General features: G+C 42.5%; 1 protein-coding gene, 1 long non-coding RNA gene and 2 gene segments (V, D, J or C); 1 reads left to right on the top strand and 3 right to left on the bottom strand.

The window, feature by feature from the left end:
• Positions 1-806: 806 nt before the first annotated feature.
• Positions 807-3,244, bottom strand: LOC121706252 (piggyBac transposable element-derived protein 4-like). Its single transcript, XM_042087840.1, has 2 exons — positions 1,328-3,244; positions 807-1,059 (listed from the first exon to the last, which is right to left on the bottom strand). Coding segments are annotated over exons 1-2 (1,770 nt in total). The 5' UTR covers positions 3,097-3,244; the 3' UTR covers positions 807-1,058.
• Positions 3,245-5,842: 2,598 nt separating this feature from the next.
• LOC121706257 lies at positions 5,843-8,636 on the bottom strand. The segment is given in 2 exon segments: positions 5,843-6,260; positions 8,183-8,636. Coding segments are annotated over 2 exon segments (438 nt in total).
• A 250-nt stretch (positions 8,637-8,886) lies between these two features.
• LOC121706289 lies at positions 8,887-9,461 on the top strand. The gene is made up of 3 exons (XR_006031001.1): positions 8,887-9,014; positions 9,107-9,390; positions 9,451-9,461. It is a non-coding gene; the product is annotated as an uncharacterized LOC121706289 (long non-coding RNA).
• Positions 9,462-13,838: 4,377 nt separating this feature from the next.
• LOC121706266 lies at positions 13,839-16,326 on the bottom strand. The segment is given in 3 exon segments: positions 13,839-14,057; positions 14,172-14,516; positions 16,171-16,326. Coding segments are annotated over 2 exon segments (438 nt in total).
• Positions 16,327-17,207: the final 881 nt, after the last annotated feature.

Genomic DNA, 17,207 nt, shown 5'->3' with positions numbered 1-17,207 from the left:
ACTCATGTTCTCTGTGATTCATTTCCTATTTTGCCTTTGAAAACACATTGGATTAGATCCATGTTTCATTTGAGTATACAGCTACATGTAATAACTGTTGAAGTGAACAAAAAAGAACTCTGAACATCTTTTGGAAACTAGTGTACTACTAGCCAGCTACTTGCTAGCCAGCTACTATAGCCAGTTCAAGTTTTGTATAGATTTCTAAAAATGAACAGTAAAACCTCTACACTGGTAGAGATTTGAACAAACAATAAATATCAGTTCAAGTTTTGTATGAATTTCTGAAAATGAACAGTAAAACCTCTACACTGGTAGAGATTTGAACAAATAAACAATATCAGTTCAAGTTTTGTATAGATTTCTAAAAATGAACAGTAAAACCTCTGCACTAGTAGAGATTTGAACAAACAATATCAGTTCAAGTTTTGTATAGATTTCTAAAAACGAACAGCAAGACCTCTACACTGGTAGAGATTTGAACAAACAAACAATAAATATCAGTTCAAGTTTTGTATAGATTTCTAAAAATGAACAGGAAAACCTCTGCACTGGTAGAGATTTGAACAAACAATATCAGTTCAAGTTTTGTATAGATTTCTAAAAACGAACAGCAAGACCTCTACACTGGTAGAGATTTGAACAAACAAACAATAAATATCAGTTCAAGTTTTGTATAGATTTCTAAAAATGAACAGTAAAACCTCCACACTGGTAGAGATTTGAACAAACAAACAGTAAATATCAGTTCAAGTTTTGTATAGATTTCTAAAAATGAACAGTAAAACCTCCACACTGGTAGAGATTTGAACAAACTAACAGTAAATATCAGTTCAAGTTTTGTATAGATTTCTAAAAATGAACAGTAACTGATTGGAAGAACTAATCATTTGAACTGATTGAAAGAACTGATAATTTGAACTGATTGAAAGAACTGATAATTTGAACTGATTGAAAGAACTGATCCTTTGAACTGATTGAAAGAAGGCTGATTTAACTGATTGAAAGTGCTCCTAGACAACCTAGGCTGGTAGTGGTGGATGCCTGAGATGGAAGATTCTGAAAAAAAAGGAAAAAAAAAACTATATTTAGAGAAGAAAATTCAAACAAAATGGAACATTTTGGCAAATGTCTACATTTATAGTTATTAGCAGTGTAATTTAACGTGCATAAATAACTTTTATATAATCAATAGTAGTAATTATTACATTGTATGAAACAAGGAAAATGCATATCAACATGTGCATATTAAAATTAATGTAATTTACCAGATACTAGCAGATACGCATACTAGATAGCCTACTATAATAAGCAAACAACATCTCACCAGTGTTTGTACACAAGCTTTGTATGGTACATCTCAAAGCAGTCAGTGGGGCACAGTGCAGGGTGGTCTGGACAGGTCTTGCAGAAGAAAGGTGTCTGCTTCCTCCCTCTATGTGCGTCATCTGGACTGCGCTTCCGCGTGGAACAGACTTTGCAGTCCGGACGCGATTTCTCGTGTTGTCCGAGAAAGTGTCGACCAGTGAGACGCACGGGCACTAACGGTGTGCTGATTGGCCTGGGAGGAGGAGTGAGCTCAATTTGCCTCCGTCTCAGTAGCCCCTTCACCACAAGCTCGCGGAATCCAGCCGACTGCATTGTATTGCCACTTTCTTTGTGCAAGATGTAGGCATTCACAAGTGCGACCTCTCGGATATGATGGAACAACCGATGGTACCACTTCATTGCACGGTGTTGGTAGCTGTAATAGGAGCATAGCTGGTCTCCGCGATCTACCCCTCCCATGAAGCGGTTGTAGTCCTCCACGCTCTTTGGCTTGCGCAAAGTTCTGTAGCCATCAGGCCCCTTGCTACGCACTCGTTTGGTGATAACGAGATTGTCGTGCACTGTGGAGAGGACGGTGACTGTGCCAGCATCACGAAAAGACGCAGTTAAAAGTGGACGTTTTTCAAAAAACACAGGGGGATCTGAAGGCCGCAGTTTCAGACCATGGAGTTGAGGGGGCATGCCTTTCCTGTTCACACGAACAGTTCCACACGCGCCGGTGTTTTGCCGGTGGAGCTCTTGGAAAAGAGCGGGTGAGGTGTAGTAGCTGTCAGTATAGAGACTGTGTCCCTTCCCCAAAAGCTTGGCTTCCCTTAGCAAGCCAACAACTGAACTATGGCCAATACCCAGACAGCGATCGTAGTTGAAGGCCCCTCCAGTGTATACGTGCCACAGGTACGTGTAATTACTTGTCGCGTCTGATAGGACAAAATTCTTCAGACCAAACCGGTGTCTTTTATTTGGCACGTACTGACGAAAAAACACCCTTCCACGAAATGAAACCATGGATTCATCAATGGAGAGGTGTTCGTGGGGGTAGTACTCGCTCTGAAAACTCTTCAGGACTAGATCCATAAGTGGGCGGATTTTAAAAAGTGGATCATAACCCGGCTGACCTCTCTCCAACCTCAGAGAGTTGTCATTGAAGTGGATGCAGGAGGACAAGAGCTGAAAGCGGTTGCGTGTCATTACACGGGCGAAATTTGGTGTCAAGCCCAGTGAACTTTGGGTGCTCCAGTAATCAGCGATTTGAGGCTTTCTAGTCAGACCCATGCTGATCTGAATGGCCAAAAACGCCTCCATCTCAGAGCGATCAGTGGGTTTATAGTCACGTAAACGAGAGTGACTCGCTAGCTCGGTGGAAGCTAACGCCTCAGCATAGCGGTTTGTCTCAGCCACCATGAGATCAATGACACAATCGCTAAAAAAGGCTTTAAAAAAAAGGTATGGATCACTACAATCCCAAACTCTCTGCGGACCAGGTCGTGGGTTGGTGTGTACAAAAGGGATCCTCCCATCAGATCGCTTCCTCTCCCCCTCAGTGGCCACCGTCTTGCCCGTCACATCTAGCCACTCCCGCGGGGCGTCTCCCTCACCACAGCCAGTGAAGTCGCCGGCCTCGGTGAAGTTGCCGGCCGCTCCTCCTTCTTCGACTCCCTCCTCGTCCTCCCCTGGACCACACAGGACCCCCTCCAAGTCCTCCTCTCCAAATCCGAAAAACTCCTCATCGCTGTCACTGTCCCAGTTGAAATTAAAACTCTCCTCCATGGTCTATAAATTCACGGTACCGCAATCGCAAACTCTCTCTGTGTGCTAGCTAGATAGCTTGATATTTAGCTGATGCTAATTTGTTTTTTGAAGTTTGTGAATGACGTAATTAGCATATTTGTGAAATATTAACCAATCGTGATCTGTCTAGAACATATTTACTATCAAATCAACATAGCAACAGCACAGTAACGATGTTTTAATTGGCTACATGTTAGCGCGGCAATGATGATGCTCCTTGGGCGCACATATGCACCCTTGGCATTCTAGAACACACTCATTGTGGGCGCATATATGCACCGTTGGCAGTAAACGGGTTAAATAACAGCTTCATGCTCTCTTTGATGCCACACTCACTGGCATTGCCGTTGTGCACCCGGAACTCCTGGTATTGCTCAATGTAACGCTGTTGTTGCACGTAGGAGCGTGACCCTTTTTTGTCATTTGTTTACACAATGGGTAGCCCCTTACCCCATAGAATGTATGCAGTACTCAAATTGAGTGGCCCCTTACCCCTTAGCATGTATGCAGTACTCAAATTGGGTGACCCCTTGCCCCTTAGCATGTATGCAGTACTCAAATTGGGTGACCCCTTACCCCTTAGCATGTATGCAGTACTCAAATTGGGTGACCCCTTAACCCTTATGCAGTACTCAAATTGGGTGACCCCTTAACCCTTATGCAGTACTTAAATTGGGTGACCCCTTAACCCTTATGCAGTACTCAAATTGGGTGACCCCTTAACCCTTATGCAGTACTCAAATTGGGTGACCCCTTAACCCTTAGCATGTACTGTATGCAGTACTCAAATTGGGTGACCCTCTTACCCCTTAGCATGTACTGTATGCAGTACTCAAATTGGGTGACCCCTTAACCCTTATGCAGTACTCAAATTGGGTGACCCCTTAACCCTTATGCAGTACTCAAATTGGGTGACCCTCTTACCCCTTAGCATGTACTGTATGCAGTACTCAAATTGGGTGACCCTCTTACCCCTTAGCATGTATGCAGTACTCAAATTGGGTGACCCCCTTAACCCTTAGCATGTATGCAGTACTCAAATTGGGTGACCCTCTTACCCCTTAGCATGTATGCAGTACTCAAATTGGGTGACCCCCTTAACCCTTAGCATGTATGCGGTACTCAAATTGGGTGACCCCTTAACCCTTAGCATGTAATGGAAACGCAGCACTCTGATGAAAAGGGAAATTCCTACTGTGCTGCTTCACTACGAGTTCAGGGAACACAAAGGTGTAACTCCACGTCAACCACCATTGCCACCAGCCACCCCCACCACCCCCATGGTCATAGTGGATGATTGTGCAGTGTTTTCATTTTCTGTTTTCAGGTGTGTTTTCATGTGTTATATTTTCAGACAGGAAGTACAGGGCACTTTGCATTGCCAAGACAAGCCTGAATGCACACAGACTCTTTAAAGCAAACTGGAGCCCTAACTGAACACGCTAACATGAGTGAAGGAGAAACCATGACTTTAGCTAATGTCGTCATCATTGCTCTTGCTTGCTGCATCAAAGGTGAGATCAGTTGAAGTGATGCTGTTGAAATGTTCCGTTGGATGTCAATATAATATTCACGTAGACGTTACAAATCTGTATCTCATATTTCTGTACATGTTTTTCAGCATCGGCAGGACAGGTGACCGTCACTCAAAGTCCAAATCTATCCATTTTACCAGGAAAAACTGTCTCAATAAACTGCAATTTTGACAAAGCCGTCTATCATGACTGTGGACCCAGTGATGTGTCTTATGACTGTCTAGCCTGGTACTTACAGAAGCCTGGAGAAACTCCTAAGCTACTGATCCATTGGGTTAGTCATCGCGCTTCTGGTACCTCAGATCGCTTCAGTGGTGCTGGATCCAAGACTGGCTTCACTCTGACGATCAGTAATGTCCAACCTGAAGATGCAGGAGATTACTACTGCCAGAGTTATCATAGTGGTGGGGTGTTCACACAGTGATACAGGGCCGTACAAAAACCTCCTTCATGCCACACTGATCAGCCACAGCAGGGATAGCAGAGGTGGGGGGAGGGGCTACAGTATCAGAAGTCACTGTAGTCTTCATCATAACACTAAAGTCCACCCAATCAGACACAGGAAGTAACTGTACTCGAGATTCAGCTTAATCCTACTACAATCAATATTGAATTCCTCTCCAGTTTTATACAAATCACTTTTACATTGCTATCTATAGTTATTTTGTCCTAATTGCTCTTGAATATTCTATCCAATCTGTTATTGCCTAAGTGAGTCAAAGTTTGAAGTAAGAAGTAAGTAAGATGAAGTATATGAAGTAAGAAGTATAAATATTATGATATTTGCTTCACTGAACAAAGTCACAGCAGGATGACACAGGAGTAGCTCAACTTTGAGTTTGTCATGTGTGATGGTGCAGAGTTCATGAGTTCATCAACCTCAAACCATTTTTTGTAATTATGTCATAAGGACTGAATCCTTTGAAATTATTTGAAGAATAGAGAACACGAACACATTTTAAAAATTCATAAAAATAATGTTAAATCCATTGAAATAGTTTATAAGTTAAACAAAGGAATATTCCAAACAATAATAAAATGATGATCAAGTGTCTTTATTTTCTTTCTGTATTTCACAAACACAATATAAGAGAAAATATAAAAAATATGAAGCATATCACTATAACATATAATGTGTGTGTGTGTGTGTGTGTATGATTTTCTCTCTGTTTGTAAGCGTGTGTCTGTGTGCACACATGCTTCTTTCTCTCTCTCAGTAAGTGTGTGTTTCTGGCTGTCTCTCTCTCTCTGTAAGCATGTGCGTAAGCGTGTGTGTGTGTGTGCGTCTCTACTGGGCGCAGTCTCCCGTCTTGATGTCCTGGGTGACGGGTTCCTGGGTGCCCTGGGTGGCCTCACAGGTGACGGCTGGCGCCTTCCTCCACTGCTCCTGGGTGAGGGTGAGGCTGCTGCTCCAGCTGTAGAGGCCGTCCTTCTCCAGGAGCGCAGGGCTCTGGCTCCCCTCCCAGCGGCTGCTGCTCCCGGACACCTTCCAGCTCAGCCTCCAGTCCCAGGGGAAGCCCTTGGTGGCCAGGCACACCAGGGTGGCCTTCCCCTGCTGCAGCTCCACACTGGAGGGGGGAAGCAGCGTCAGGCTGGGACGCGCGTCAGCTGCAGAGGAGAGGGGGAGAGAGGGAGGAGAGGAGGAGAGGGGGAGGGAGGAGAGAAGGGGAGGAGGGAGGGAGAGAGGAGGGGAGGAGGAGAGGGAGGGAGGAGAGGAGAGAAGGAGGAGAGGGGGAAGAGAAGAGGAGAGAAGATGGGAGGGGAGAGGAGGAGAGGAAAAGGGGAGATGGCAGGGAGGGAGGGAGGTTAGTGGGATCCGAGGAGTGATGATGATGATGAAGAACACCAAGTGGAGGGAGGTGCAGGTGGAGCCCATCAGGAGGCCTCTTGTCCTCAACACAGTGGAGCAGCAGCTCTCTCTCTCTCTCTCTCTCCCCCCCCTCCCCTCTCTCTCTCTCTCTCTCTCTTTCTCTATCTCTCCCTCTCTCTCTCTCTCTCTCTCACTCTCTCTCACCCCCCCCCCCTCTCTCTCTCTCTCCCTCTCTCTCTCTCTCTTTCTCTGTCTCTCTCCTTCTCTCTCTCTCTGGGTTCAGCTGCAGCTCCTCCTCTGGGGGTCTGAACAGGACTCAACACACAGGCCTGCATTTGCATCCCACTCTCACTTCTCTTTACCCACTCAGCACAGCAGTGGAAACGCTTCAGTCATTTACATACTGAATCATAAGCTAAAGTTTTATTTATGATATCTAGAAAACATATCGGTCATCTCAGTCAATTACTGATTACTGATACTGATTACTGATTATTGATAATTATACCATGGTCTAGGTTGAAAAGGGTGTCGTTTAAAAAGTGATATACTACACCTATGAAGTAAATCTGGTAAAAAAAAGTTTAATCGCCGTTCCATATCAATGCTTATGAATGGTAACTATAACAACGATAGCAGGACGACGGTTGAGCCTGGAGGCAGTTTGTAAACAGCTGAAATAACTAACGATTTTAGCTCTAAAACTCATTCAGTATTAATAATTGATTTCATATTTATTTATTTTGTAAGTGACCATGGTATAAACGGGATAATGCCCTTCAATGTGTCCATTATCAGAAATAAATGCTTCGCGTCGGACGGTTCACGCCTCCGCATCGTCCATTTATTTCTGATAATTGACACCTTGTCGGGCATTATCCCTTACATAATCTTTTGCCATAGAAAAAAAAATCTACATCAATCAACTGAATTTTTCAATCAGCCTGAATTAAACACAGCAAGCCCTTGAGTGCTTTATATGCTAATATACCAAGCAATATTTTAATCTACTGGTATTTTCATTTGCTAAATGTGTTTGTTATTTCACAAGCTATGAACAATAACTACAAGACAAATATTCATATGTTTAAATAACATAACATCTGTCAGTGTATTCAATCAGTTTCAACTTTTAACTTTTAATCCAAATCTGACTTCTAATACCTAATTTAGACAGGTCTGAAATGTATGGCCACATTTTTCTATCATTATTTGCAGTGAGTGTAATCAAAACTATATGGCAAGAAATGAGAGCACATGTTTACTGTAATAAACTTGACATGGAAAGAAAAAAATAAATCGCCTTGCTGGTACACAGAATAAAAGTGAAGTTTTTAACAGGGCATGTATGCCACATATGTATTATATGCAACATACAGTGGCACACTATGACTAACTAAGTATATTGCAAATGCCAGGCGGCCGAATTAGTTGTTAAATCTCAAGAGCCTAACCTGCTGAGATAGCAGAGACAAATATTCTGGATAGTTTTGAAACAAAATTAAATATTTTAAACTTTTTTTCATATATGTCATAACCTTTCTGTTTTATCAATCTGGATATGCATATTGTTTCTAAAGAGCACTTGGGCTGAGCAAGGCTTTCAAAAATATCAGTTAAATCAGCAGATAGATATAAGCAAATACAAAATGCTATTATGTCATTGGACATTTTACCCGACAATGTGTTCCTACAATGAAATAATAAAATTGCTACTTACTTCCAACAGCCAGTCTGGTTCCTCCACCAAAAGTGTACCACAGTGATACAGACTCATTAAGCAGCCGTACAAAAACCTCCTGCACACTCCAGTAGTCTCCAGTACACAGACAAGACATGCTTTACATTTCATTTTGTTTACATGGAAGAATGTTATTAATTATGTACTTTTTATTTATTTTGAAATGCATGATCTTTAAATCAATATACACTAGGTGTATTTAATGTCAATGCATAACTAGTATAGTTAAAATTTAGTCAGTAATGGATTACATGCTTGTTCATAGAATCACAATATTTGTGTTCTGTTCATTCTTACAAAAACAAACATGACCAAAGAAAATTGAAAAAGGAAAGAATAATTTAAGATACATTCACACATTTTGTTATGTCTTCTGAAATGAATACAATTTCATTCCAAAGGCCTCATGGGTCAAATCACTCATCAAACTACATTTATACTCCAGCACATCAAAACACTTCAGATAAATGTAGCTGCTAATCAGGAATCTGCGGCTCCCCCAGAAGCTCCCATGAGCTTCTGTAAATGACCAACCCATATTATGACCAATCAACAGTACCTGTGTGTGTGTGTTTGGGAAAAACCTGAGGGAAAGGAGGTGCTCTCTCTGTGTGTGTGTGTGTGTGTGTGTGTGTGTATGTTTGTGTGTGTGAGAGAGAGAGTTTTGCATAGAAACGACACACACCTTGCAGCTCCATCTACTTTAATAGTCGCTGAGGGGATCAGAGCACTTCAGGGCTTCACTGATCAAGATCCACAAAGATGATTTCTCCCAATCTGATGCTGCTAGCTGTGGGACTCATGGCTCAGGGTGAGACACTTATGTTATATGTTGTAATTTCAGATATATGTATTTTTTTTTTTTATTTCTGTTGAAATAATTTACTCAACCTTTGTCAACAGTGTCATCGGCTGATATAATTCTGACTCAGACTCCCACTTCAAAATCTGTCCAGCCTGGAGAAACCGTCTCTATCAGCTGCTCAGCCAGTCAGAGTGTTAGTAGCTACCTCCACTGGTACTCCCAGAAACCTGGAGAAGCTCCTAAACTCCTGATCTCCTATGCAACATCTCGTCAGTCTGATGTTCCAGCTCGGTTCAGTGGGAGTGGGTCTGGTACACAGTACACACTGACCATTACAGGATTCCAGCCTGAAGATGCAGCAGATTACTACTGTCAGCAGGGTGTTACAACTCCGTTCACACAGTGTTAGATCGCCGTACAAAAACCTCCCTCAGCTAGAGAGGATCAGAGGCCTCAGCAGACTGATCTGAGAACAGGTGCAGAGCTGCTACAGATGACTGAACTCAGCTGATGCGAGCAGCTGTCAGATTATATGCACATAACCTCAGTCTAAAAAAGCACAGCATCTACAAATAGATGTCACACTTCCTCTGTTTGACTGACAGGTGTCCATCGCATGAGTCATTCAGAAACACAAAGTGGTGCTTAGCAAAGGTTCTGTTTGGTTTTAATCTTGAGTGCAATTAACCCCCCCCCCCCCTCTCTACTTGTGTTTCCACTAAAGTCTCCTGTAGCTCCTGATGTGTTCTTCCCTCCTTATTGCTTGTGTGGTTTTTCTATCACTTGTTGAAACTAGCAGCAAATATAGATTACATTATCTATTAATCTGACTTAATTTAATCCCATACACAGTTACACCATGATCACACACCATGATTCATAATGTGCATAATCACTCATTACTCATATCTCTGAACTCACATCATGATGTGGAGTTCTGACCATCTTCACATCCACCACATGTGGTTATCATATAGCCAAGGCCCCACACTAGAGTGCACACAGTGGTTATCATATAGCCAAGGCCCCACACTAGAGTGCACACAGTGGTTATCATATAGCCAAGGCCCCACACTAGAGTGCAGTGGTTATCATATAGCCAAGGCCCCACACTAGAGTGCACACAGTGGTTATCATATAGCCAAGGCCCCACACTAGAGTGCAGTGGTTATCATATAGCCAAGGCCCCACACTAGAGTGCACACAGTGGTTATCATATAGCCAAGGCCCCACACTAGAGTGCAGTGGTTATCATATAGCCAAGGCCCCACACTAGAGTGCACACAGTGGTTATCATATAGCCAAGGCCCCACACTAGAGTGCAGTGGTTATCATATAGCCAAGGCTGCACACTAGAGTACACACAGTGGTTATCATATAGCCAAGGCCCCACACTAGAGTGCAGTGGCTATCATATAGCCAAGGCCCCACACTAGAGTGCAGTGGTAATCATATAGCCAAGGCCCCACACTGCAGTGGTTATCATATAGCCAAGGCCCCACACTAGAGTGCACACAGTTGTGGTCAAAAATATCCAGGCAACACTCAGGTGTGAGGAACCACTGCAGGTTTATTCACGATACCGGGAGCAGGTCACTAGCAACAGCATGTTCCAGTAACACTACTCGAAGTTCTCTAGGGCGAAGCCCCATCTTATACATGTTAATTACATTGGTAATACAAATCACATGAGTACAATCCTCATACATACAGAAATACAACAATACATACTGTATACACTTCTTGGACATAGCATGTGATCCATGCGCCATACAAGTCATGGGGCTACTCCAAGTAAGTAGATAATTGGTCCATACAATACATATACATCCTTCAGCATTCTCTTGCCATAGTCTAGTTCCTGTCGGGATATTCCTAATATTACTGCCTAAGGCAGAATACCCTTAACTCGTGACAAAAGGGGTCGCATGACCTTTATTAGAAAATCATGACATGGAGAGAACAAATGACAGACAAAGCAAAGTTGATGCACAGTATTGAATGTATAGAAAGCATACAAAGAATATATATAAGTAAATGAAATGTTAATCACTTCTATGTAATAAATGTAGATTAGTATTCACTTCTAATACATGTAAAATTATTAGTAATCCAAAATTTCTCCTTCACAGTGGTTATCATATAGCCAAGGCCCCACACTAGAGTACACACAGTGGTTATCATATAGCCAAGGCCCCACACTAGAGTACAGTGGTTATCATATAGCCAAGGCCCCACACTAGAGTGCACACAGTGGTTATCATATAGCGAAAAAAAACAAAAAAACGGATGAACTGTTTTGCGGCGGTCATAATAAATAAATGTTAATTACGAATAATAATAAGAAGGTTCTACCTAATGCGACTATTTTTTCCCATAGAAAAACACATTTTTCCCGCTGTATTATCCATAAACAATAAAGTATATAGACCTCTGAAGTTCGCCTACAAAAAAGCTGCCATTTTTGAGATCTGGTATCTTGTGATTTTTCCTATGGGAAAATAACATGGCGATTTTGAATTATCGCACCTGTTAAACTGTCGTGGGCACAAAGACGTCTGAAATGCAGATGTCTTGAGCCAGCAGCCAGACCAACGGATACCTTGTCTAGCTGAATTACTGAAGCTAAGCAGGTGTGGGCCTGGTTCAGTACTTGGACGGGAGACCTCCTTGGAAAATTAGGTTGCTGCTTGAAGTGGTGTTGGTGGGTGGTCAGTACTCTTCCCTCTGGCCAAAAAAGATTGATCCCAATAGTGCAGTGACTGGGACACTGTACTGTAGGAGATGCCGTCCTTCGGATGAGACGTTTAACCGAGGTCCTGACTCACTGTGGTCATTAAAGATCCCATGGCATTTATCGCAAAGAGTAGGGGAGCCACTGTAATTGGCTCATTCACTCCCTCACTCTCCACCTCAAGCTGGTATGTGGTGAGCGTTCTGGCGCATAATGGCTGCCATTCATCACCCAGGTGGGTGCTACATTGGTGGTGGTTAGTGAGGTCCCCCCTTTCATGTGAAGCGCTTTGAGTGTTGAGAAAGGCGCTATATAAATGTAACGTGTTGTTGTTTTGCTCAACACACTTTTGTCCTCTGCCTTTGAGTGGGTACTGTGATCTTTGGTACGTTAAGACGGCAAACTTAGATTTTTGCTACCCCAGAGCTAACTTGCAATGCAACTTGCCATAGGTAGTTAGATTCAATTAACACCTGGATCTTCTTATATGGGCGTTTTGGTTCTTTTTTGTAGGCGAACTTCAGAGGTCTATTATGCAGGCCCGGGGTGGGTAATCGGGAGAATTCTCGGGCCGCTTCACTTTTGGGCCGGTCGAGGAAAAAAATATTGACATTTGTCACGTTAGCCTATGTTCTCATAAAGTAGGCTATACACGTTCCGCATTCTGTGCATGACACTGTTGCCTCTGCATGGGTTGTAGCCTATGTGAGGGAGTTCTCCCCTCCCAAAAAGAGTTGGTTGGGTCCATATAGCCCGTCTTTTCCAAAAAAATTCTCAGATAGCCTATACGGATAGCCGGGCCGGCCCTACAGTAGCCATAAGCGTCAGGAAGGATGGATGGCAGAAAGAGGCCAGGAGGGACTGAAACGGCCAGGTAGAATGCTGCTAAATGTGCCAAGCGTCCAGATTACAGACAAAAGTGGCAACTAGCAAAGAGAGATAGCCTAATGATTATTAGCAATGTAATCATTGGGCTAATATTGGATGTTGTAGTGTTGTCAAGCTATTCGCAAGCAACATAGCCTATTAAATGACTTAAAATATTAGCCTTTTGTATCCGATTCATAGACTTTGCAGTATGCAAATATTGATAACAAAACTGAAGCTTGATCTGTGTACAAATTGTAGCCTCTGAGCAGCAGATCAACCAGTCGATCACTGAAAATGATGGGCCCGAAATTAGTGATGAGGAGGCCATGAGCAGGAACAAGTAGAGAGGATAAATTAAAGTTATTTAATGTAAGAAAGAGCAATTATGCTACATGATAAACCTATATCCTTGTTTGCACAGAAGAGGGAAGTAAAGGAAAGGAGTAGGCCAAATCACCAATCAACAATATAGCCTATGCAAAAAACATGTAGCCTAAACATTAGTTCAATATGCCTCTTTGTGGAAGCGTGGGATAGGCTTCATTTTAAAGGCTTTCTTTCTTTCTTTCTTTCTTTCTTTTTGTTTTTGTTAACTTGTGGAATAGTGGAATATTTTTTGTTAACTTCTCAATTGAAGTGAATTATTATAGCCTATAACCTTTACACATTTGTTGAACCATGGTTCTAATAGAAACTACAGGGTAGTAAGAGCTGAAATGTTGCTTCATTTATCCAATTTCCACCACTATGGAAAACGTGGGCCAGTCTTGGGCCTGAAACTCCCGGGCTGAAAAGTGGCCCCACTCCGGCCCTGCTATTATGTAAATCCTTTCAGTTTGACGTCACTTCCTGGACTCGTCTGTCTCGTCTCTAAATTACTTAACTCCTACTGCAACCTTCCTCCAGCGGCGAGATCACAACACATGATTGGCACGATGGCTTCACAACAGACCACATGATTGGCTCAATGTATTCACATGTCGACGTTTGCCGCGGAAGGGGTGGGATATGTGTAGACAACTGCCATATTGGCGTTACAAACTAACTCCATGTATTTCTATGGAGGATTTTTTGAGTGCTGTGTCTCCTCATTAGAAAGTCTCTGCTAACGTTACACTAGGTTCCTCCTTTATCACAACTGTCTACTTCCGTCCCTGACAGAGTAATTTTGATGATCTTTCTGTGTGGGACTGTATTGTAGGTATTGATGGCATCACACACAACAGTTTCACTCAGATTCTTTATTTTTCAAATGTTTTTCACATAAAGCGCTGAAGATACACACAGATCAGAAACACATGAGCGAAACTTTAACAACAAAGCATATCTTGATTTTTTCTCTCTCTCTGTAAGCGTGTGTTTGTGTGTGGCTGCGTCTCTCTCTCTCTCTCTCTCTGTAAGCGTGTGTGTGTGTGCTGTGTATCTCTCTCTGTAAGCGTGTGTGTGTGGCCACGTCTCTCTCTCTCTCTCTCTCTCTCTGTAAGCGTGTGTGTGTGTGCTGTGTCTCTCTCTCTCTCTGTGTAAGCGTGTGTGTGTGTGCTGTGTATCTCTCTCTGTAAGTGTGTGTGTGTGTGTGCTGCGTCTCTACTGGGCGCAGTCTCCCGTCTTGATGTCCTGGGTGACGGGTTCCTGGGTGCCCTGGGTGGCCTCACAGGTGACGGCTGGCGCCTTCCTCCACTGCTCCTGGGTGAGGGTGAGGCTGCTGCTCCAGCTGTAGAGGCCGTCCTTCTCCAGGAGCGCAGGGCTCTGGCTCCCCTCCCAGCGGCTGCTGCTCCCGGACACCTTCCAGCTCAGCCTCCAGTCCCAGGGGAAGCCCTTGGTGGCCAGGCACACCAGGGTGGCCTTCCCCTGCTGCAGCTCCACACTGGAGGGGGGAAGCAGCGTCAGGCTGGGACGCGCGTCAGCTGCAGAGGAGAGGAGGAGAGAGGGAGAGAGGGAGAGGAGGAGGGAGGGAGAAGAGGACAAGGGGAGGAGAGGAGAGGAGGAATAGAAGCCAAAAGAAGAGAGAAGAGGTGAGCGGATTAAGGAGATGAGAAGAGGAAAGGAAAAGAGAGAAGATGACAGGAGTGATGGGACAGGAGAGAGAGGAGGAGAGAAGAAGGGATGTTAGAGAGGAGAGAAGTGGAGAGGAGGTTAGAGAGGAGAGAAGTGGAGAGGAGGTTAGAGAACAGAGGAGGGCAGAGGGAGGTGAGTAGATCCCCTCAGGAGGCCTCTTGTCCTCAACATAGTGGAGCAGCAGCTCTCTCTCTCTCTCTCTCTCTCTCTCCCCCCCTCCCCTCTCTCTCTCTCTCTCCCTCTCTCTCTCTCTCTTCCTCCCTCTCTCTCTCCCCCCCCCCCCCCTCTCTCTCTCTCTCTCTCTCTCTCTCTCTCTCCCCCCCTCCCCTCTCTCTATCTCTCTCCCTCTCTCTCTCTCTCTTACTCCCTCTCTCTCTCTCTCTCTCTCTCTCTCTCTCCCTCCCTCTCTCTCTGTCTCTCTCTCTTCTCTCTCTCTCTGGGTTCAGCTGCAGCTCCTCCTCTGGGGGTCTGAACAGGACTCAACACACAGGCCTGCATTTGCATCCCACTCTCACTTCTCTTTACCCACTCAGCACAGCAGTGGAAACGCTTCAGTCATTTACATACTGAAACATAAGCTAAAGTTTTATTAATGATATCTAGAAAACATATCTGTCATCTCAGTCAATTACTGATTACTGATACTGATTACTGATTACTGATAAATAATCTCTTGCCATAGAAAAAAAAAATTCTACATCAATCAACTGAATTTTTCAATCAGCCTGAATTAAACACAGCAAGCCCTTGAGCGCTTTATATGCCAATATACCAACTACTATTTTAATCTACTGATATTTTCATTTGCTAAATGTGTTTGTTATTTCACAAGTTATGAACAATAACTTCAAGGCAAATATTCATATGTTTAAATAACACAACATCTGTCTGTGGATTTCTAAGACCAGCACAATCAGTTTCAACTTTTAACTTTTAATCCAAATCTGACTTCTAATACCTTAATTTAGACAGGTCTGAAATGTATGGCCACATTTTTCTAACATTATTTGCAGTGAGTGTAATCAAAACTATATGGCAAGAAATATGAACATATTTACTGTAATGAACTCGACATGGTAAGAACAAAATAAGTCTCCTTGCTGGTACACAGAAAGTGAAGTTTTTAACAGGGCATGTATGCCACATATGTATTATATGCAACATACAGTGGCACACTATGACTAACTAAGTATATTGCAAATGCCAGGCGGCCAAATTAGTTGTTAAATCTCAAGAGCCTAACCTGCTGAGATAGCAAAGACAAATATTCTGGATAGTTATGAAACAAAATATTTATTTACAAAATATATATTTTAAACATTTTTTCATATATGTCATAACTCTGTTTTATCAATCTGGATATGCATATTGTTTGGGCTGGGGCTGAGCAAGGCTTTCAAAAATATCCGTTAAATCAGCAGATAGATACAAAATGCTATCATGTCATTGGACATTTTACCCCATAATGTTTTCCTACAATGAAGTAACAAAATTGCTACTTACTTCCAAGAGCCAGTCTGGTTCCTCCACCAAAAGTGAGCCACAGTGATACAGACTCATTAAGCAGCCGTACAAAAACCTCCTGCACACTCCAGTAGTCTCCAGTACACAGACAAGACATGCTTTACATTTCATTTTGTTTACATGGAAGAATCTTAATTATGTACAGTTTCTTTATTTTGAAATGTTATTTTGAAAATCAATATACAGTATGTTTATTTTTAATTTCAATACATGAGTTATATTTTTATATTTTAGTCAGTAAAATATCCCATGTATATTCATAGCTCAACATTATTTTCTAATTATTTAAATACATGTATTGTTCATTCTTTCAAATTCAAATGTGAAATAATAAAATTTATTTAAGATATTCACAGTTTTACTATTTAATGCCAAACCTTAAAAAAGGCCTTGTTACGTATATAAAGCTAAAGTAAAGGAAGTAGAATGTAAAGTAAAGAAGAATGTTATTAATTATGTACATTTGATTTATTTTGAAATGCATGATTTTTAAATCAATACACACTAGATGTATTTAATGTCAATGCATAACTAGTATAGTTACAATTTAGTCAATAATGGATTACATGCTTGTTCATAGCACCACAATATTTGTGTGCTGTTCATTCTTACAAAAACAAACATGACCAATGAAAATTGAAAAAGGAAAGAATAATTTAAGATACAGTCACAGATTTGTTATGTCTTCTGAAATGAATACAATTTCATTCCAAAGGCCCCATGGGTCAAATCACTCATCAAACTACATTTATACTCCAGCACATCAAAACACTGCAGATAAATGTAGCTGCTAATCAGGAATCTGCGGCTCCCCCAGAAGCTCCCATGAGCTTCTGTAAATGACCAACCCATATTATGACCAATCAACAGTACCTGTGTGTGTGTTTGTTTGGGAAAAACCTGAGGGAAAGGAGGTGCTCTGTGTGTGTGTGAGAGAGTTTTGCATAGTGACACACACCTTGCAGCTCCATCTACTTTAATAGTTGCTGAGGAGATCAGAGCACTTCAGGGCTTCA

The sequence above is a fragment of the Alosa sapidissima genome, chromosome 1 (genome assembly GCF_018492685.1).
Source record: "Alosa sapidissima isolate fAloSap1 chromosome 1, fAloSap1.pri, whole genome shotgun sequence".
NCBI lineage: Eukaryota > Metazoa > Chordata > Actinopteri > Clupeiformes > Clupeidae > Alosa > Alosa sapidissima.
This window is presented reverse-complemented; position numbering and strand designations above follow the sequence as displayed.

Bases quoted from the DNA above. Each gene is read 5' to 3' on its own strand.
- LOC121706252 (XM_042087840.1), bottom strand. From the start codon at position 3,096: ATGGAGGAGAGTTTTAATTTCAACTGGGACAGTGACAGCGATGAGGAG.